General features: G+C 40.8%; 1 protein-coding gene across 1 annotated transcript in view; it reads right to left on the bottom strand.

The window, feature by feature from the left end:
• rnf150a (ring finger protein 150a) overlaps positions 1 to 22,994 on the bottom strand; it is a 124,400-nt gene that overhangs the window by 46,513 nt on the left and 54,893 nt on the right. The window contains exons 3-4 of the mRNA XM_063046617.1: positions 5,500 to 5,571; positions 3,059 to 3,141 (exon numbers count right to left, since the gene is read on the bottom strand). Coding sequence (XP_062902687.1) covers positions 3,059 to 3,141; positions 5,500 to 5,571 — 155 coding nt within the window. The remainder of the gene's footprint in view (positions 1 to 3,058; positions 3,142 to 5,499; positions 5,572 to 22,994) is intronic.

Raw genomic sequence — 22,994 nt, 5'->3', positions numbered from 1 at the left:
AATAGGAAGCAATGGAATGGAAAAATGAACATTTTACTCCATGGAGCAGAGACTGAACTGCATTTCTATCAGCAACAAATTATTTGCCATTTAAGGGTAGATGAACAAAAGTCATGATGATAGTATACAGATGAAACTTATTTCTCATGCACTCCCTCTTAAGCACAGGTAAGATGAAATTACATCAATTGCTTCCATCACGTTGCAACTCTCCCATTCTTCATTCAGTTGTTCATACTGACAGAAAAGCATTTCAGCGTGTTTAACTCATCTCTCATTATTTATTAATGCAAACCCTTTGACTCCAAATTAATCAATGTTCATGTAAAAACAACATTTTGGTGGTTTTTCCAAAAGTTATATGGGCAATTCTGAGAAATTTTAACCCTCACAACACAATGTGCAAAAGGAATTCAATATTTTCACACTTTGGTCACTCCATCAAATAAGCAATCCAGATTTTCCATGGAATTGCTTTTTTAATGCGGGTTCCCATCATACAACTACTGCAATAACAAACTAAAGAAATATAAAACTAACCATCATCTACCTTTTCCAATACAGTAAGTCATTTTTATTCACATCTCTAAACCATCTCCGTTTAACTTCTTTTAAAAACATTAAGTTAGTTAGTTTTCAAGATACAGCTGCTTAATTAAATCAAATTGCAGCTGAAATAAATTGCAGCACCCACACAATGAAATTTATGAGCATCAGATAACATGCATTGAAAAACTCTTCTGTAAATTAATGAAATATTAAATGATTTTGTGAAACCCATTATCCATATTTCTTTTGAATATTTCAGATTAACTTATCCTTCTGAGGCAGCACCCAAGGACATTAAGTATTTCAAGTAGGTTCCTCAGCCACAAATTGAGAGCAGCTTAAGCAACATCAAAGTTGGCAGCTGGAAAGTGGTACAGAAGAAAGTTGAATATTGGGTGGTGGTCAAAAATGAGGCCAGAAATAGGGTGGAGAGCTGAATACTGACAAGCTGATGCTGGAATTAAGTTAGGAAGAAAAACTGCTTCTATTAACCCTGAAAATGGATATATTGGGGCTACATGGTGCTCATGATCCAGTAATCAATTAGCTTCTCATCCACTAGTCCATGTGGTTTAAAATTTTCCAGTAAAGTTCAATGCAACTTTATCTAACATATCCCTGGGAACCAGTATATATGTTTGCTTGAAGATGAAATGAAAGCAAAATTGTGCAACAACCTACCTAGTGTGCCAGAAAATATAAAAACCAGAACAAACTTTCTGTTGCATTATTTACAGGAAGGAGCAAACTCTGAAGGAAAACCATGCAGTTTAGTATTGGATATTAAGGTGGCATGAATAAAGCATTGATAGTTCCCAAATGAAAACATTAAATTTTACATTTCACACATTATATATGGTAGCTGTTATATATTTGCATACATCTAGTTACAGCATCTTCAAAATATTTATAATTCTCTTGAAAATGCATATGTTTAAAAGAAAACAGCAATCTGTGAAAAGCTTGGCAAAGCTGAACATAACAGGGTGAGTATTTGAGTGGACCACTTCCAAAATGTGACACATTAAAACTGTTTCTTCCAGTTATAATGTTACTGACTTGATTTCCCACCACACCTGTAGTTGTTGTACCTGAATAAATTCTTCATAATTTTATATTTTTTGGAGGTAGAATTAAAAAATTCTCTTTCATTTTTTTATATTTTGTTTTTCAGTCCATTTATGTACAATGAAAAATTGTATAGTCAAAGCAAATGTAGTTTGTTTTTAAATGAAGTATCTAGCTAACCTCCATGTCAATTTATGGACAGATTCCAGATCCAGTAAATCTAGTTCAGGAACTATATACAGAAACCACTCATGTATTACAAAGAAATCCAAGAAATTAAACAGCTGGAAAACATCCTTCAACTTTTAACTGACGTGGAAAAAGTAGGTATTGTCAGTGTTAATTTCAACCAGATCAAGACCCAAGTACTGCAAGAGTAAACTGCCATACCAGTAGGGAGAAAAGTAAATCTGGAAAGAATTAACTAGTTACCCTCACGTACTTCTCATTTCATGAAATAGTATCAATACTCACTAGTGTACAGATGTAACAATAATTAGACACTACAGTGTTGCCAAGAATAAACACTTTATGCATTATAATTCTGCGAAATTATCTGAAATTAAATCAGTGACAGTCATTTAAAGAATACAGTTTAGGGAGAGTAAGAGTTGTAGTAAATTCCGAGGGTCCCATTTCTAATCCTCCATTGTATAGAAACAAATTAATTGAAGCTATTTAAATACAAATTTAATAGATTTTGATAATATTAAACTAACTGTGCAGTAGAAAGGAAAGATAACAAAATTCTTCTAAACCAGGATATATATATGGGTTTGGTATATGAACCATAAATAAAAACTTTTAAATTATTTCTTTATAAATAAGATCTATAACATAACAAGGCTAGCATTTCTGTCCATCCTTATATGCCCTGAAGATGGTACACAGCCATCTTCTTGAACTCCTGCAGTTCTCCTTGTGAAAGTATTCCTACAACAGCATCAATGAACAGCAAGAGGGGAAAAACAGAGATGGTGGGATTTCCATACTCTTGGAGTCCTTATTCATTTTGCTGATGAAGATCATGGCTTTGGTCAGTGTCATTAGAATAGCACAAGCAAGCAATTGCAGTGCACTTTACAGATGATATTCATTGCAGCTATAGTGTCCCAGTCGTGAGTGAGGTTCTAATCAAGTAAACTGCTAAGGTGGTGGACTTGGTATAAATCAAGCAGACAGCAGGTGCCAGACTTCCTAACTGTTATTTGAGCTGCAATTATTTAAACAAGTGAAGAGTATTCACTATCGCAACCCTAACTTCTTCCTTAATAACGTTAGAAAGGCTTTGGGGTGTCAAGTGGTGAGCCACTCACCACAATTCCCAACCTCTGAATTGCTCTTACATTTGTAGTTGCTTCTGTTGATATAATGGGGATGAATAGCAACTCTCATGGAACAAGAATCCACAAACAAAGCTGAAAGCACAAAGACAACTCACCGGCATGGCAAAATTCGGACAACGTCATTTGGCCTGTAGCCTTCAATACAAACAGCACAATTATCAAAGTCTGACTCTGTTTCCTGAGAAGAAAAAAGTCAACAGCATTAAAACAAAGTAATGCAATGAAACCATTATTATTATTATTATTAGCAATACTGGATATGCGGATATGGTAGAATTTATTTGCTTTGCACCTAACTATAATTCTATTATACCTTCCCGTATGAATAAATGAAATAATGAGACAGCAGGTCACCATCTTACACAGCAAATAGAAATGAACCTTTGCTTGGTTTAATTATAATGCAATATAAAAGCTAGCTAAGGAAACAATTTTTTAAATATGTAGCAATGTTAGAGTCGGAGTCCTGAGAGAAGCTGCTGAAGAGATAACAGATGCATTTGGTCATGATCTTTCAAGAATCACTTGATTCTGGCATGGTACTGGAGGACAGGAAGATTGCAAATTTCACTCCACTCTTTAAGAAGGGAGGAAGGCAAAAGAAAGGAAATTATAGGTCAGTTGGCTTAACCTCAGTAGTTTAGAAAGTGTTGGAGTCTGTTATTAAGGATGAGGTTTCAGAGTACTTGGAGACTAATGATAAAATAAGTCAAAGTCAGCATAGCTTCTGTAAAGGGAAATGCTGCCTAAGAAATCTGTTAAGAGTTCTTTAAGGAAGTGGCAAACAGGGTGGGCAACGGAGAGGTTCATTTACTTTGATTTTCAGAAGGCATTTGATAAGGTGCCACACATGAGGCTGCATAACAAGATAAAATCCCCTGACATTACAGGAAAGATACTAGCATGGATAGAGGAATGGCAGACAGGCAGGAGGCAGCCAGTGGGAATAAAAGAGGCCTTTTCTGGTTGGCTACCAGTGACTAGTGGTGTTTCTCAAAGGTCAGTGTTGAGACTGCTACTTTTCATATTGTTTGTCAATGATTTGAATAATGAATTGATGGCTTTGTGGCAAAGTTTGCAGATGATACAAAGATAGGTGGAGGGGTAGGTATTGCTGAGGAAGCAATGTGTTTGCAGCAGGACTTAGACAAATTGGAAGAATGGGCAAAAAAGTGGCAGATGAAATACAGTGTTGGGAAATGTATGATAATACATTTTGGTAAAAGGAACAACAGTGTGGACCATTATAAAAATGGAGAGAAGGTTCAAACTACAGAGGTGCAGAGGGACTTAGCAGTCCTCACGCAAGACTCACAGAAGGTTAACTTACAGGATGAGTTTGCAGTAAAGGCAGTAAATGCAATGTTGGTATTTATTTCAAGGGGAATAGAATAGAAAAGCAAGGAGATAATGCTGACCCTTTATAAGACACTAGTCAGGCCACACTTGGAGTATTGTCAACAATTCTGGATCCCATATCTCAGAAAGGATGTGTTGTTATTGGAGAGAGTCCAGAGAAGGTTCATGAGGATGATTCCAGGAATGAAGGGGTTAACATATGAGGAGCATTTGGCAGCTTTGGGTCTGTACTCACTTGAATTCAGAAGAATGCACTGGGATTTCATCGAAACCTACCAAATGTTGAAACGACTAGATAAGATGGTTATGGAGTAGATGCTTCCTGTGGTGTGGGTATCCAGAACTAGAGGGCACAGCCTCAAATTTGAGAGCAACCTTTTAAAACAGAGTTAAAGATGAATTTTTCAGCCAGAGAGCAGTGAATCTATGGAATGCTCTGCCACAGACTGTAGTGGAGGCTAAATCCATGAATATATTTAAGGTGGAAGTTGAAACAAATTTGAAATGATCGGTCAGAGCATGAAAGGATATGGAGAGAAGGCAAGTGTATGTGGTTGAGTGGGATCCGGGATCAGTCATGATGGAATGACAGACCATACTCAATGGACTGAATGGCCTAATTCTGCTCCTATGTCTTATGGTCTTAGCAGATACTACCCAACCCCAACTAACCTCACAAGGTAGTGTGTCTACTTGAATTACTACCATCCATGTAGTTGAAGGTATTGTATTACTGGTATAAAGAGATCCATGATTTTGATTCAATAATGAATGATCTGCAATTGATTTTCTAAATTGAGAGGCGATGCAACTTAGGAGTATTTTAAAAATGGAGGTATCTTTATATACCTTCTACCTTTGTACTTGTGAAGCATTGAGATAATGGATTTTAAAGGTACAGTTGAAGAAACACTTGTAAATTGTTGAAATGGCATCTTGTAAATGGCACAATCTGCAATTACGGTACAATGGAATAGTGTCGTGTACTGGTGCCTGATCCTGTTGAGTTTAGTAAGTGAAGAATATTCCACTACATTACAGACTTGCAACTTACACATGTTAAGAGCAGGGAGAGTCAAGTGCTGTATTACTCACTGCAGAACAGGCAAACTTGGAAGTCCCTGTGGCTACTGTAACTATATGGCTGACTCAATTATGTTTTTAGAGAAGTTATTACCTTATCACCTTTCTTGATTGTTCTAACTTGAAGTTTCCCAATGGCCTTTTTAGCAGCATCTCCAAGGCGACGCTGGAAAACAAAATGTTTTGCTAGTCACATTTTTGTGAAATTATAACTTCTACTATAGAGTGAACTGTAATTCAACATTCACAAAATGTATGACAATATTTGTATCATCAGAGTGGACAGAATTTGTGGGAAAATATTAGCTCAACTGTCAGTTCACCAACAATTCTTTTCTTAACACTCATGGACTTCAATTTTTCCATGCTCAAAACCCAGATGTTGCTGTCAGTAGTTTGGTGCCAGATAAGTGACTGCGTCTCAGCACTAAACCCTTCATGAAGTCAGAATGGGACTGTAAAGTTCTAAACTTTTCCAGAACCTACAATGAGATGTACAAATAGAGATCCTGCGCCAAGTTGGTGGTGGCACAGAAAGTACTTCTTATTCATTTCACGTCTCGCAAGAAATTTGATAAATACTGTGTTTTTAACTTATTGGTTTTGAAAATACTTTTCAAATGCTTTGAATGTCACAATCGTTCAGATTTTGTCAGTTCTACCTAACTCAGAAGTAAGACTTATTCAGTTGACAAAGTTCTTTCATTTTCCTTTTTATTAGAGAAACTTTTTTGGCTTCTTTCCATTTTAATCTGTACAGTCAGTCCCCAGATGAACCATGAGTAAAAACATTTGAACTACTTAAAAATAAAATGTATAAAAATTTTAAATATACAACTTAAATATGCCAACACTTTTGTCCATCTCTATATGCCCTTAATGTGGGGCGGTGCCATCTTACTGAACTCCCCTGCAGTTCTTCTTGTGAATTATTTCTACAACACTGTTAAAGAATTCAAGGAAGTCCCTGTCATTACAGAGTGACTTGGTCTTAAGATTCAGAACTGTTTTAGAACATAGAAACAAAAAACATTTCAGCACAGTACAGGCCCTTCAGCACACAATGTTGTGCCTACTCGAAGATCAATCTAATTCTTCTCTTTTATATTACCCTCCATTTTCCATCAACCATGTGCCCATCTAAGAATTTTTTTAAAAAATGTCCCTAATGTATTTGCATCTACCACCATCCCTAGCAGCATATTCCATGCACGAGCTATTCTGCCCTCCAAAGAACTTAAAATTATGCACTCCTTACTACCCACTACGACCCGGGAAAAAGGAGCTGGCTGTTCATTTGATCTATGTCTTTTATCATTTTATACAGCTCTATCAAGTCATCCCTCATCCTCTTTTGCTCCAAAGAGAAAATTTCTAGCTCTTGCAACCTTTCACCATAAGATATGTTCTCCAATCCAGGTGATGTCCTGATAAATCTCCTCTACACCCTCTCCAAAACTTCAACATCCTTGCATAATGAGGCGACCAGAACTGAGCACAATACTCTAAGTGTGGTACAATCAGGGTTTTATTAAGTTGCAACATTACATTATGGCTCTTGACCTCAATCCCCCTACTGATGAAGGCCAACAACAATCTTTGAGGGATCAATGGACATGGACACCAAGATCCCTTTGTTCCTCCACATTGAACCCTATACTCAGACTTCAAAAACTTCACACTTATTTGCATTGAACTCCATCTGCCATTTCTCAGCACATATTTGCATCCTACCAATGTCCAGTTCAATCATCAACAGTCTTCTACAAATCTACATATTTCTTGATTTTCTGAAGGACTTGGCAGACCAAACAGGTATGGCAACTTTAAGTGGATGAACATTCATCGCCATCGCTGAAAGCAAGGTGGTGGTGGTGGGGGGGGGGGGGTAGGGCACTCCAAGCCAGGCTGAAACGCAGAGGGGTGGGTCCCCCTCTACATAACATCTTGCTAGCAAATGTGCAGTCACTGGAGAACAAAACTGAGCACCTGAGGGCAGGATTGCTGTAATGGAAGGAAATTAGAGATTGTTGTGTTCTGTGTCCGAGCGAGATGTGGCTTTCTCCTAGAATACCATATACAGTGGTCAAACAGGAAGGCTTCTTGACTTACTGAATGGACCAAACTGCTGATTCAGAAAAGGCAAAAGGTGAAGATGGTGCTTCATGATAAACTCTCAGTCATACTCCGATGTGGCAGCTTTGTTGAACTCTTATTCCCCCAACCTTGAACACTTAACAGTTAAATGCCATCCATTCCATCTACCACAGGAATTGTCGTCCACAATCCTGACCACAATGTACATACTTCCAGCAGCCAACTATAATCAAGTGCTTGAGATATTGCAAGATGCCACCTCCAACCAAGAAACAGCCAATCCTGATACATTTCAAATCAGTCAGGGACTTCAATCAGGCTGGTTTGAAGAAAACCCTGCCCAATTACCACCAGCATACAACCTGTATCACCATAGGTCCCAACACACTAAATTACTTTTATACTAAGATAAGTATTATAGCGAGCCAAAACAATTAGCACTTAGTGGTCAGCTGAGACCAATTCCAGGCTGACTTTCATTGATTGGTCTTTGTCCCAATCAAGGACTCATTTGTTCTGGGATAAACCATTTACATAGTTGTACTGGGGAGTTTGAGTTTGAGCTGAATTTTGAGACTGGTGTAGTTTTAGTGAATAAAGGGTTATTCTGAATTCCAGTTGTCATAGAACATAGAATAGTACAGCACAGAACAGGCCCTTTGGCCCACAATGTTGTGCTGACCCTCAAACCCTGCCTCCCATATAAGCCCCCACCTTAAATTCCTCCATATACCTGTCTAGTAGTCTCTTAAACTTCACGAGTGTATCTGCCTCCACCACTGACTCAGGCAGTGCATTCCACGCACCAACCACTCACTGAGTAAAAAAACCTTCCTCTAATGTCCCCCTTGAACTTCCCACCCCTTACCTTAAAACCATGTCGGCTTGTATTGAGCAGTGGTGCCCTGGGCAAGAGGCGCTGGCTATCCACTCTATCTATTCCTCTCATTATCTTGTACACCTCTATCATGTCTCCTCTCATCAGCCTTCTCTCCAAAGAATAAAGCCCTAGCTCCCTTTATATCTGATCATAATGCATACTCTCTAAACCAGGCAGCATCCTGGTAAATCTCCTCTGTACCCATTCCAATGCTTCCACATCCTTCCTATAGTGAGGTGACCAGAACTGGACACAGTACTCCAAGTGTGGCCTAACCAGAGTTTTACAGAGCTGCATAATTACATCGCGACTCTTAAACTCTATCCCTCGACTTATGAAAGCTAACACCCCATAAGCTTTCTTAACTACCCTATCCACCTGAGGCAACTTCCAGGGATCTGTGGACATGTACCCCCAGATCCCTCTGCTCCTCCACACTACCAAGTATCCTGCCATTTACTTTGTACTCTGCCTTGGAGTTTGTCCTTCCAAAGTGTACCACCTCACACTTCTCCGGATTGAACTCCATCTGCCACTTCTCAGCCCACTTCTGCATCCTATCAATGTCTCTCTGCAATCTTTGACAATCCTCTACACTATCTACAACACCACCAACCTTTGTGTCGTCTGCAAACTTGTCAACCCACCCTTCTACCCCAACATCCAGGTCGTTAATAAAAATCACGAAAAGTAGAGGTCCCAGAACAGATCCTTGTGGGACACCACTAGTCACAATCCTCCAATCTGAATGTACTCCCTCCACCACCACCCTCTGCCTTCTGCAGGCAAGCCAATTCTGAATCCACCTGGCCAAACTTCCCTGGATCCCATGCCTTCTGACTTTCTGAATAAGCCTACCATGTGAAACCTTGTCAAATGCCTTACTAAAATCCATATAGACCACATCCACTGCACTACCCTCATCTATATGCCTGGTCACCTCCTCAAAGAACTCTATCAGGCTTGTTAGACACAATCTGCCCTTCACAAAGCCATGCTGACTGTCTCTGATCAGACTATGATTCTCTAAATGCCCAGAGATCCTATCTCTAAGAATCTTTTCCAACAGCTTTCCCACCACAGACGTAAGGCTCACTGGTCTATAATTACCCGGACTATCTGTACTACCTTGTTTGAACAAGGGGCAACGTTCGCCTCCCTCCAATCCTCCGGTATCATTCCCGTGAACAACAAGGACATAAAGATCCTAGCCAGAGGCTCAGCAATCTCTTCCCTCACCTCGTAGGGCAGCCTGGGGAATATTCCGTCAGGCCCCAGGGACTTATCCATCCTAATGTATTTTAACAACTCCAACACCTCCTCTCCCTTAGTATCAACATGCTCCAGAACATCAACCTTACTCATATTGTCCTCACCACCATCAAGTTCCCTCTCCAAAGAGAAGTATTCATTGAGGACCTCACTCACTTCCACAGCCTCCAGGCACATCTTCCCACCTTTATCTCTCATCATCCTTTTTCTCTTCACATAATTGAAGAATGCCTTGGGGTTTTCCTTTACCCTACTCGCCAAGACCTTCTCATGCCCCCTTCTTGCTCTTCTCAGCCCCTTCTTAAGATCCTTTCTTGCTTCCCTATACTCCTCAATAGACCCATCTGATTCTTGCTTCCTAAACCTCATGTATGCTGCCTTCTTCCACCTGACTAGATTTTCCACCTCACTTGTCACCCATGGTTCCTTCACCCTACCATTCTTTATCTTCCTCACCAGGACAAATTTATCCCTAACATCCTGCAAGAGATCTCTAAACATCGACCACATGTCCATTGTACATTTCCCTGCAAAAACAACACCCCAATTCACACCCACAAGTTCTAGCCTTATAGCCTCATAATTTGCCCTTCCCCAATTAAAAATTTTCCCATACTCTCTGATTCTATCCTTTTCCATGATAATGCTAAAGGCCAGGGAGCGGTGGTCACTGTCCCCAAGATGCTCACACACTGAGAGATCTGTGACCTGACCCAGTTCATTACCTAGTACTAGATCTAGTATGGCATTCCCCCTAGTCGGCCTGTCCACATACTGTGACAGGAATCAGGGAAAGTGAAGAGGTGATAGACAGGAGCTACAGGGAGGTAGTTATCCCTAGGCTACAGGAGTCAGAAAACTGGGTCACTGTCAAGAGAGGGAAGGGAAATGCCCGGATAGTGGAGAGCACCCCTGTGGCTGTCCCCCCTCAGCAACAAATATCTTGTTCTGGATGCTGTTGGGGGGGGGGGGGCGGGGAATGACCTGACAGGGGACGCCCAAGGTGACCGGGTCTCTGGCACTGAGCCTGGCGCTGTTGTGCAGGAGAGAAGGAGGGAGAAGAGAAATGCGGTAGTCGTAGGGGATTCCATAGTCAGGGGAACAGACAGGAGATTCTGTGAGCCTGATAGAGATACCCGCATGGTGTGTTGCCTCCCAGGTGCCAGGGTACGGGATGTCTCGGATCGGGTCCTGAATATTCTAAAGGGGGAGGGTGAGCAGCCAGTTGTCTTGGTACATGTTGGTACCAATGACATAGATAGGACAAAGGAGGAGGTCCTGAAGAGAGATTTCCAGGAGTTAGGAAGGAAGCTGAGAAGCAGCACCTCCAGGGTAGTAATCTCAGGATTGCTACCTGTGCCACGTGCTAGTGAGGGCAAGAGTAGTCGGATCAGGCAGATGAATGCGTGGCTGAGAGACTGGTGTAGGGGGCAGGGCTTCAGATTCTTGGATAATTGGGATCTCTTCTGGGGGAAGTATGACCTGTTCAAAAAGGACAGGTTACACCTGAACCTGAAGGGGATCAATATCCTGGCGGGAAAGTTTAATAGAGCTGTTAGGGAGGGTTTAAACTAATTTGGCAGGGGGATGGGAACCAGAATGATAGAGCGGAGGAAAGGGAAAACAGAAATAAATCTAAGATAGTGAGCAGTAAAGATGTCAGGAAAGACAGGCAGGCGATGGGGCAAATTTGTAGCCATTGGGATGAGTTGCAGTGAAATCAAAACAAAAAGTATCAAGTACTGGTCTTAAGGTGTTGTACTTAAATGCACGCAGCATAAGGAATAAGGTGGATGATCTTGTTGTACAGCTACAGATTGGCAGGTATGATATTGTGGCCATCACTGAGAACTAGCTAAAGGATGCATGTCTCTGGGAGCTGAACATCCAAGGATACACGGTGTATTGGAAGGATAAGAAGGTAGGCAGAGGGGGAGGCGTGGCTTTATTGGTAAGAAATGATATTAAATCATTAGAAAGAGGTGATATAGGATCAGAAGGTGCAGAATCTTTATGGGTTGAGCTAAGAAATTGCAGGGGTAAAAGGACCCTGATAGCAGTTATTTGTAAGCCTCCAAACAGCTGCAGGGATGTGGACTACAAATTACAACTGGAAATAGAAAAGGCTCGTCAGAAGGGCAGTGTTATGATAATTGTGGGGGATTTTAACATGCGAGTACATTGGGAAAATCAGGTCAGCACTGGATCTCAAGAGAGAGAATTTGTGAATGTCTGCGAGATGGCTTTTTAGAACAGCTTGTTGTTGAGCCCACGAGGGGATCGGCTGTACTGGATTGGGTATTGTGTAATGAACTGGAGGTGATTGGAGAGATTGAGGTGAAGGAACCCTTAGGAGACAGTGATCATAACATGATTGAGTTCACTGTGAAATTAGAAAAAGAGAAGCCGAAATCTGATGTGTTGGTATTTCAGTGGAGTAAAGGAAATTACAGTGGCATGAGAGAGGAACCGGCCAAAGTTGACTGGAAAGGGACACTGGCCGGAAAGACAGCAAAGCAGCAGTGGCTGGAGCTTATGCGAGAAATGAGGAATGTGCAAGACAGGTATATTCCAAAAAAGAAGAAATTTTTGAGTGGAAAAAGGATGCAACCATGGTTGACAAGAGAAGTCAAAGCCAAAGTTAAAGCAAAGGAGAGGGCATACAAGGAAGCAAAAATTAGTGGGAAGACAAAGGATTGGGAAGTTTTTAAAACCTTACAAAAGGAAACCAAGAAGGTCATTAAGAGAGAAAAGATTAACTATGAAAGGAAGCTAGCAAATAATATCAAAGAGGATAGTAAAAGCATTTTCAAGTATATAAAGAGTAAAAGACAGGTGAGAGTAGATATAGGACCGATAGAAAATGATGCTGGAGAATTTGTAATGGGAGATGAGGAGATGGCAGAGGAACTGAACAAGTATTTTGCATCAGTCTTCACTGAGGAAGACATCAGCAGTATACCGGACACTCAAGGGTGGCAGGGAAGAGAAGTGTGCGCAGTCACAATTACGACAGAGGAAGTACTCAGGAAGCTGAATAGGCTAAAAGTAGGTAAATCTCCTGGACCAGATGGAATGCACCCTCGTGTTCTGAAGGAAGTAGCTGTGGAGATTGCGGAGGCATTAGCGATGATCTTTCAAAAGTCGATAGATTCTGGCATGGTTCCGGAAGACTAGAAGCAAATGTCACTCCACTATTTAAGAAGGGGGCAAGGAAGCAAAAAGGAAATTATAGACCTGTTAGCTTGATGTCGGTGGTTGGGAAGTTGTTGGAGTCGATCGTCAAGGATGAGGTTACAGAGTACCTGGAGGCATATGACAAGATAGGCAGAACTCAGCATGGATTCCTTAAAGGAAAATCCTGCCTGACAAACCTATTACAATTTTTTGAGGAAATTACAAGTCGGCTAGACAAGGGACATGCAGTGGATGTTGTATATTTGGATTTTCAGAAGGCCTTTGACAACGTGTCACACATGAAGCTACTTAACAAGATAAGAGCCCATGGAATTATGGGGAAGTTACATACGTGGATAGAGCATTGGCTGATTGGCAGGAAACAGAGAGTGGGAATAATGGGATCCTATTCTGGTTGGCTGCTGGTTACGAGTGGTGTTCCACAGGGATCAGTATTGGAGCTGCTTCTTTTTACATTGTACATCAACAATTTGGATTATGGAATAGATGGCTTTGTGGCTAAGTTTGCTGATGATACGAAGATAGGTGGAGGGGCCGGTAGTGCTGAGGAAACGGAGAGTCTGCAGAGAGACTTGGATAGATTGGAAGAATGGGCAGAGAAGTGGCAAATGAAGTACAATGTTGGAAAGTGTATGGTTATGCACTTTGGCAGAAAAAATAAACGGGCAGACTATTATTTAAATGGGGAAAGAATTCAAAGTTCTGAGATGCAACGGGACTTGGGAGTCCTCGTACAGGATACCCTTAAAGTTAACCTCCACGTTGAGTCAGTAGTGAAGAAGGCGAATGCAATGCTGGCATTCATTTCTAGAGGAATAGAGTATAGGAGCAGGGACATGATGTTGAGGCTCTATAAGGCGCTGATGAGACCTCACTTGGAGTACTGTGGGCAGTTTTGGTCTCCTTATTTAAGAAAGAATGTGCTGACGTTGGAGAGGGTACAGAGAAGATTCACTAGAATGATTCCAGGAATGAGAGGGTTAACATATGAAGAACGTTTGTCCGCTCTTGGACTGTATTCCTTGCAGTTTAGAAGAACGAGGGGAGACCCCATAGAAACATTTCGAATGTTAAAAAGCATGGACAGAGTGGATGTGGCAAAGTTGTTTCCCATGATGGGGGAATCTAGTACGAGAGGGCATGACTTAAGGATTGAAGGGCGCCCTTTCAGAACAGAAATGCGAAGAAATTTTTTTAGTCAGAGGGTGGTGAATCTATGGAATTTGTTGCCACGGGCAGCAGTGGAAGCCAAGTCATTGGGTGTATTTAAGGCAGAGATTGATAGGTATCTGAGTAGCCAGGGCATCAAAGGTTATGGTGAGAAGGCGGGGGAGTGGGACTAAATAGGAAAATGGATCAGCTCATGATAAAATGGTGGAGCAGACTCGATGGGCTGAATGGCCTACTTCTGCTTCTTTGTCTTATGGTCTTATGGAATCCGTTCTGGATACACTTAACAAACTCTGCCCCATCTAAACCCTTGGAACTAATCAGGTACAAATCAATATTAGGGAAGTTAAAGTCACCCATGTTAACGACCCTGTTATTTTTGCATCTTTCCAAAATCTGCCTGCCAATCTGCTCCTCTGTATCTCTGCTGCTACCAGTGGGCCTATAGAATACCCCCAAGAGTAACTGCTCCCTTCCTGTTCCTGACTTCCACCCATATTGACTCAAAAGAGGATCCTGCTACATTACCGACCCTTTCTATAGCTTGTAATAATATCCCTGACCAGTAATGCCACCCCTCCTCCCCTTTTTCCACCCTCTCTATCACTCTTAAAGCACTGAAATCCAGGAATATTGAGAATCCATTCCTGCCCTGGTGCCAGCCAAGTCTCTGTAATGGCCACTACATCATAATTCCATGTATGTATCCAGGCTCTCAGTTCATCACCTTTGTTCCTGATGCTTCTTGCATTGAGGTACACACACTTCAGCCCTTCTACCTTACTGTCTTTACACCGTTTATTCTGCTTCTCTTTTCTCAAAGCCTCTCTATATGTTAGATCTGGCTTATTGTCCTATTGTCTGGCTTCAGGTCTCATCGGTAATTATAGGTACGCAAACAAAACCATAAGGAATGCCTGTTGTTCCATGCCTAGACTGCACTTCAGTAAATTGGATCACTTGGCTGTCTCTTCCTACCTGCATACAGGTAGAGGCTAAAGAGCAAAGCTCCAGAGATTAGGAAGACGAAGAGGTGGTTGCAGGAGGCAGAGGAACAGTTACAGGACTGCTTCGAGTCAGTGGACTAGGCCGTGCTCAAGGACTCATCTGTGCATCTGGTTGTCACTGACTTTATTAAAACAGTTGTAGATGAGTGTGTCCCCACAAAAATCACCCAGAGTCTTCTCCAGCCAGAAGCCCTGGATGAACCATGGGATTTGCAATCTGCTGAGGACCAGATCAGAGGTATTCAAGTATGGTGACCAAGGAAGTTACAGGAGATACAGGTACAATCTCTGGAAAGCCATCTCACGGGCAAAATGGCAATTCCAGACTAAACTTGAATCAATGAAGGATGCTTGCCATTTGTGGCAGGGCATGAAGACTATTACCTTTTATGAAGTTAAATCAAGTGCCATAGATGACAACAGGGCTTCTCTTCCAGATGAGCTCAAAGCCTCCTATACTCGCTTTGACCATCAAAACACAGAGGGACCATCAAGAACTCACACAGCCCCTGATGATCCTGTGATTTCAATCTCTGAGGCTGACATGTGAGCAGCCTTCAGGAGGGTGAACCATCCGACCCTGACGGGCTATCTGGCCAAGTGCTAAAATCCTGTGCTGATCAACTGGCTGGAGTGTTCACTAAGATCTTTAACCTCACGCTTTGGTAGTCCTAGGTACCCAACGGCTTCAAGCAGGCTTCAATTATACCAGTGCCCAAGAAAAAAAACAGTAACCTGCCTCAACGACTATCATCCAACAACACTTACATCCACAGTGATGAAGTGCTTTGAGGGGCTGGATATTGCCTGAGAAGCAGTTTGGATCTGGTCCAATTTGCTGACCAGAGCAACAGGTCCACAGCAAATGGCATCTCATTGGCTCTTCACTCAACTCTGAAACAACCGGACCGCGAAGGCACATACATCAGGATGCTATCAACTACAGCTCAGCATTCAATACCACCATCGCCTCAAAACCAATCAAGAAGATCCAGTACCTTGGCCTCAATACCTCTTTGTACAATTGGATCCTCGATTTCCTCACTGGCAGACCCGAGTCAGTTCGGATTGGCAACATCTCCATGATCTCCAACAGCACAGGTGCACCACAAGGCTGTGTACTTAGCCCCCTGCTCTATTTACTTTACACTTTTGACTGTGTGGCTATGCACAACTCCAATGCCATATTCAAGTTTGCTGATAACACCACTGTCAGAGACCAAATCAAAGGCAGTAATGAATTAGCACACAGAAGGGTGATTAAAACTCTGCTGAGTGGGGCCACGACAACAACCTCTCGCTCAATGTCAGCAAGACCACGGAGCTGATTACTGACTTCAGAAGGAGGAAACCAGAGGTCCATGAGCCAACTGTCATCGGAGGATCAGAGATGGAGAGGGTCAACAACTTTAAATTCCTCAGTGTTATCATTTCAAGGGATCTATCTTGGGCCCTGCACGTAAGTGCAATTACAAAGAAAGCATGACACTGCCTCTACTTCCACAAGAGTTTGCATGACACCTAAAACTTTGACAAATGTCTATAGATGTGTAGTGGAGAGTATATCGACTGGCTGCAGAACAGCCTGTCTGGAAACACCAAAGCCCTTGAATAGAAAATCCTACAGAAAGTAGTGATATGGCCCAGTCCATTACAGGTAAAGCCTTCCCCACCATTGAGCACATCTATATAAAACATTGTTGCCGGAAGGCAGCATCCATTATCAGGGACCACTACCACCCTGGACATACTTTCTTCTCACTGTTACCAACAGAAAGGTAATACAGAAGCCTCAGGACTCTCACCACCAGGTTCAGTAATAGTTATTACCCCTCAGCCCAGGCACATGAACAAAAGGGGATAACTTTACTCATCCCATCATGGAAATGGTCCCCACAAACTATGGACTCACTTTCAACGACTCTTCATCTCATGCCCTCAATATTTATGGCTTATTTATTTATTATGATTTATTTCTTGTTGTATTTGTATTACTTGTTGTCTTTTGCACACTGGTTGACCACCCAAGTGGCTTTTCATTTATTATGTTAAAGTTACATTCTATTATTGAGTATAACCCACAAGAAAATGAATCTCAGGTTGTATATGGTGACATAAATGTACTTGGGTAATAAATTTCCTCTATACAGTCTTCTACACTATCCACAGCACCACCAACCTGTGTGTCATCTGCAAACTTATCACCCACCCTTCTACTTCCCCATCCCAGTCACTTAAAAAGATTAAACAGCAGAGGACTCGGAACAGATCTCTGTGGAATACCACTGTTCACTCACCTCCACGCTCTCTCTACAATCACCCTTTGCCTTCAACAGGCAAGCTAATTCTGAACTCACACAGTAAAGTTTCCCTTTCCCATGCCTCCTGACTTTCTAAATGAGCCGGCCATGGGGAATCTTGCCAGACACCTTACTAATATTGATATACATTACATCACAGCTCTACCTACAAACTGTTTGGCCACAACCTTGAATTCAATCATACTTGTGAGGGATGACCTACCCTCACAAAACCATGATGACTATCCCTAATCAGACTATGCTTCTCCAAATCCTCATAAATCCTGTCACTATGAATCCTCTCTAATAATTTGCCCAGAACTGAAGATTCACTGGTCTATAATTTCGAGTGTTATCCCTACTCCCTTTATTGAACAAAGGATTAACATTTGCCACCCTCCAATCATCTGGTGCTACTTCTGTGGCCAGTGAGGACACAGAGAACATTGCCAAAGGTGCAGTAGCATCTGCCTTCACTTTGTGCAGTAGCCTGAGCAATAACGCATCTGGCCATTGGGGACTTATCTATCAGGTTCCTGCTGGAAAGATGCCCAAGGTAAACATGGATTTATTTTTTTTTAAGTTATCAACAAGTCACCTGAGTAGACTGCAAAGTGAACCCAATGATCATCCAACCTCACCCAAATTCTTCATTAATCCCACATCTTCCTCCACTATTTACATTTCAGTTTGATGTCCATGTGTTTAGTTACTAGCATCCAGTGATCTTGAATTTCCTTCCTAGTGTCCCTCTACCTTGTTGTCCAAATTTAATAACTACTTGAAATTCAATCATGTTGACCCAGCTTTTGGTAACTACTTAGAATCTTTCATTCTTTGGCTCAGTACTGCTTTTTCCTTACATGAAGTCACAGGCCTTGTATAATAAGTACAGTGTACATAGCAAAATATTCAGTAAACCTTATTTTTCCATTTATTTTGGGTTCATACATCCAGGGACAAATAATGTGATATTCCTGAGTTTCTTAAAAATCATTACCATAGTCTTTGAAATAATAGTCTATTGTATTTTTCACTGAGGGATTTCCAGCTCATTTTATCTTTAATTGGAGCTCCATGCCTTCAGTTGTAGCACCAGAGGATTAAGTAAACATGTTACCAACAGATGTATACAAAAGATAAAAAAAAATCAAGACAGAGTCAGAGTTACCCACCACAGAAATGTATCCATGCTGACCAAACTGCCAACTTGATCTAGACCCTTTGCCTGTGTTTGGCCTGGATCCCTAAACCTCTCCTCCATGTGCTTCCCTAAGTAGCTTTTAAACTTTTCAATCATACCCACCCCCAGCACTATATTGGAAGTTCATTCCACATTCCTACCGCCATCACTGTGGAAGTGTCATCCCTAGGATTGCTTAAAACTTTTCTCCTCTCATCACTATTCTCTTCCCCAAATTCCTTAGTTTCCATGATCTTTGTCACTGTAAATACAGATAAGAAATACATTTTGTTTATTTTATTTATTATTTTGCAACAACCTCTGTGCCTTAACACGTTGATCTGTACAGAGACCTATACTCTCCCAAGTTAACCTTTTGCTCTAAACATATTCTTTGAATCTCTTAGGATTCTGTATTGCCATTTCTGCTAAAGCTATCTTGTGCCCTTTTTGCCCTCCTGATTTCACTTGAGTGCAATCCTACATCCTTTATAGTTCTCAAATTAGACTGTAATTAAGCTTGCACTGTAATTAAAACTGCAATCACACGGAAATGATGGGCTTCAATGTATTTATGCAGAATTTATATCTGTAATTTTAAGATCCTACAATGATATGGTACATAATGATATCCAACGATAAGGTGAAAATAAGTAATGTACTGGCACTGGAATTTGTAATATAGCACAGGTTATCAACCATTTCTCCTTGATCCCAATGATGGCATCAATTAGTCCAAAATTTACTGTAAGTAAAATTTAAAACATTTCAACCAGAGTAGACAAATAATTAAACAATTGAATTGTATTCCACCACCATTCTAAAAGCTCCTTGAAGATCAAGATCAAACTGTCCTGAAAAGCAACAAACCCCAGATACCAGATGTCTGAAATATAACAAAAAATTAAAAATGCTGGTCAGTAGGTCAAGTAGCATCTGTGCAGTGAGAAGAGTTAATGCATCATGCCAATAACCTTTCATCAGAATAGATAGTAGTCAAGCTGCTGAGTAATACCAGTGCCACTGATAGCAGCACTCTGCTTCTGCATCACTGCAATCTGTAAACAGGATTCACAACCCACCAGTTTCATTTATGCACTCCTCAGGAGTGGGTCGCACAAAGAATAGCCTTTATCTGCACGGTCAACTGAATGTAGCACAGCAGCTAGGTCTACTTGCCAGTGTTCTGCAGCTCTGAATTCAACACTTGCTTAAATGACAAAGTACGTTTGTATATCCAAGCCAATGCTGCTGCTTTGAGAGGGGGCTTAAGGCTAGAATCAACACCTATCTAAGCAAGGAGCTGAACCCACTGTAATTTGCCTATCACCACAATACCTCTACAGAGGATGTGATCTCATTGGCTCTTCATACGGCCTTGAATCACCCAGACAATACTAATATTGGTAGCTCTTTATTGACTACAGCTCAACACCTACCACAATTATTCCTACAGTTCTGATCAAAAAGTTCCAAAACCTGGGCCTCTGTACCACCTTCTGCAACTGGATCCTTACTCACCAGAAGATCACAGTCTGTGCAGATCGGAAATAACATCTCCAACCTCACTGATAACTCAAGGATGTGTGCTTAGCCTACTGCTCTACTCTCTCTACACCCATGACTGTGTGCCTAGGCCACCTATAATTTGCTGATGACACAGCTATTATTGGCAGAACTTAAGATGATGACGAGAAGGCATACAGGAGTGAGATACATCAGCTAGTTTCAGGAACAGCTTCTTCCCCTCTGCCATCTGACTCCTAAATGGACATTGAACCTGTGAATACTACCTTACTTTTTAAATATATTATTTCTGCTTTTTGCATGATTTTTAATCTATTCGATATACGGATACTGTAATTGATTTAATTACTTATTATTTTATTCTATATTACTTATTGCACTGAACTGTGGCTGCTAACTTAACCTTGCTGGTGATATAAACCCGATACTGATTCTGATAGTCAAGTGGTGTTGTAGCAACAACTTTGCACTCAACATCAGCAAGGCCAAAGAATTGATGGTGGACTTCAGAAAGGGTAAGATGAGGGGACGCACATCAATCCTCGTCAAGAGATTAGAAGCGGAAATGGTGAGCAATTTCAAGTCCTGGGTGTCAAAATCTCAGGCTCTGTCCTGGGCCGGACATATCGATGCGGTTACAAAGACAGCAGCTATATTTCACTAGCTGTTTGAGATTTGGTACGTCACCAAGACACTCACAAATTTCTACCAATGTATCGTGAAGCGCACTCTAGCACTCTAACTAGCTGCTGTGGGGGGGGGGTGGGGGGAAACAAAGCACAGAATCAAAATAAGCTGCAGAAAATTGTAAACTCAGTCAGCTCCATCATGGGCACCAGCCTCCCCAGCATCCAGGACATCCTCAAGAAGGTGGCATCCATCATTAAGGGTCTCCATCACCCCAGACATGCCCTCTTTCTCATTACTACCACCAAGGAGGAGATATAGGAGCCCGAAGGCACATACTCAACAATTCAGGAATAGCTTCTTCCTCTCTGCCATCAGATTTCTGAATGGACATTGAACCCATGAACACTATCTAACTCCTATTATTTCCTCTCATTTTGCACTATTTAATTTAACAAAAAATATACACATACACACTGTAATTTAGTTTTTAATTACATATTGCAATGTACTGCTGCATAACAAATTTCCCTATATACGCAAGTGATATTAAACCTGATTCTGATTCAATTATTTCATTTGCAGAAATCCAAAATTCACAAAAAAAAAACTTGCTAGAGATAAAAATCCTACCAGGCAGAATGGCAATAATAAAAAGCAGTAGAAAAGTTTTATGCGTACATTAAGGTTACACATGTCGAAGGGCTTCTCGATTAGGTGACCTGAAGTCAAAGATGAGACCAGACTCATAAGGAGCATACCACCAGTTCAGAATTGCCACACTGAATGGTCTGCAAAATTCTAATAGCTAAATATTTTAATACTTTAACTGATCAATTTTCACAATCTTTTCATTATTTGCACAAATGTTACATCAAGATTTTTTAAAAAAAGAGTTGCTGTACATGATAACAAAAATATTTAGAAACCAAAAGAGAATTTGCTTACATGCAATAGCTTTCGTGGTTTCTATGTAGTATATGCTGACATTATGTACTTTGATAATACATTTACTAGGAACTTTGGTTTTCTTAGAGCATGAGCATTATGTAGGACAATGACCTTTGAATGTATTAAAGAATGTACCGTAGAGTTTTGCATCGCCTCGCCTCTGAAGAAAAACATCTGTTTGTTGCTTTACTTTTTAAGATTCAATTACTGAACACATTAGTCAGTTAGCACTGACCAAACTCCCACAAATCATAATACAGTGGATTCCAGTTAATTAGTTTATACACTTATTGGGGCAGACGTTTATTTGGGGCAATTCTTAAAGAACAAAAACTAAATTGAGAAAATAGCCGAGATTCCGTTCGTTTATTTGGGACACTATGCCGCTTAATTAGGAGAGAATGTTTCCAAACGATTTCTAACTATCATCATTCACTTGCACTTATTTGCATCACTATTAGACATTAAAGCATGCTTAAGAGTAATCAGGTTTTAAAATAGTATCAGCTGCACGTGCTTGTGTTCAAAAGCCAGTGATCTTTGTCACTGATAGTTTCAAGAAATAAGCAGCAAGACAAATCGGAATTCTTTTGCTCACTGCAGTTTAAAGCATTCAGGCTTAGAGATGCCAGATATGGCCAGGAGTGAAAATGAAACAAATTGCACTACTTTAACAAATTAGGAATTATGACTGCATCAACCATCATATGTAAATGAAAATTAGGAGGATGCAATTGTCTAAAGCAGGGGTTCCCAACCTGGGGACCACAGACTCCTCACTTAATGGCAGAGGTGCATGGCATAAAAATGGTTGGGAAGATGTGGGCTAAAGCATTGTATGAGGACAGTTCCTCATCTTCACTAGGTGTCTGCGCTTATTTTGTTCACTTACAATTAATCAAAAGAACACGGCAGATGAATTCCTCTGTTGTTAACTATTAGGAATTAGTTTAGTGTCGCAGTATTGGTAGTACTCTAATTTGTTCTGTATTTCAATTAAATACACAAATTGTTATTCAGTTAAATGGTCGTTTGTCTCTTTTATTTTAAGTATACCTTTTAATTATTTGCATTGGGCCAAAATATACCACTTCCAATATGTCCCAAATAATCAGAACCCACTAAGTCAATAACAAAAATTAATCAGTTTTTCTCACATTGGATAAGTAATGAGAATATGCCAGAAATAAGACCCTGCCTTCATACTCTCTATATCTTCCTGAATAGCAATATGAAAGAAAGCATATCTAATAACAATCTATTTGCTGCTTTGAAATCTCAACCTAGATTTGCACTGTAGCTTTCGGGGTGGTTTTAAGCCAACTCAGGGAAGAATGTGCTGCTCACTAATCTTCCCAAACCTAAGTTACAGTGTTC

The sequence above is a fragment of the Mobula hypostoma genome, chromosome 4 (genome assembly GCF_963921235.1).
Source record: "Mobula hypostoma chromosome 4, sMobHyp1.1, whole genome shotgun sequence".
Taxonomy (NCBI): Eukaryota; Metazoa; Chordata; class Chondrichthyes; order Myliobatiformes; family Myliobatidae; genus Mobula; species Mobula hypostoma.
The sequence above is the reverse complement of the archived record's forward strand: the minus strand, read 5'-3'. Positions and strand labels throughout refer to the sequence as shown.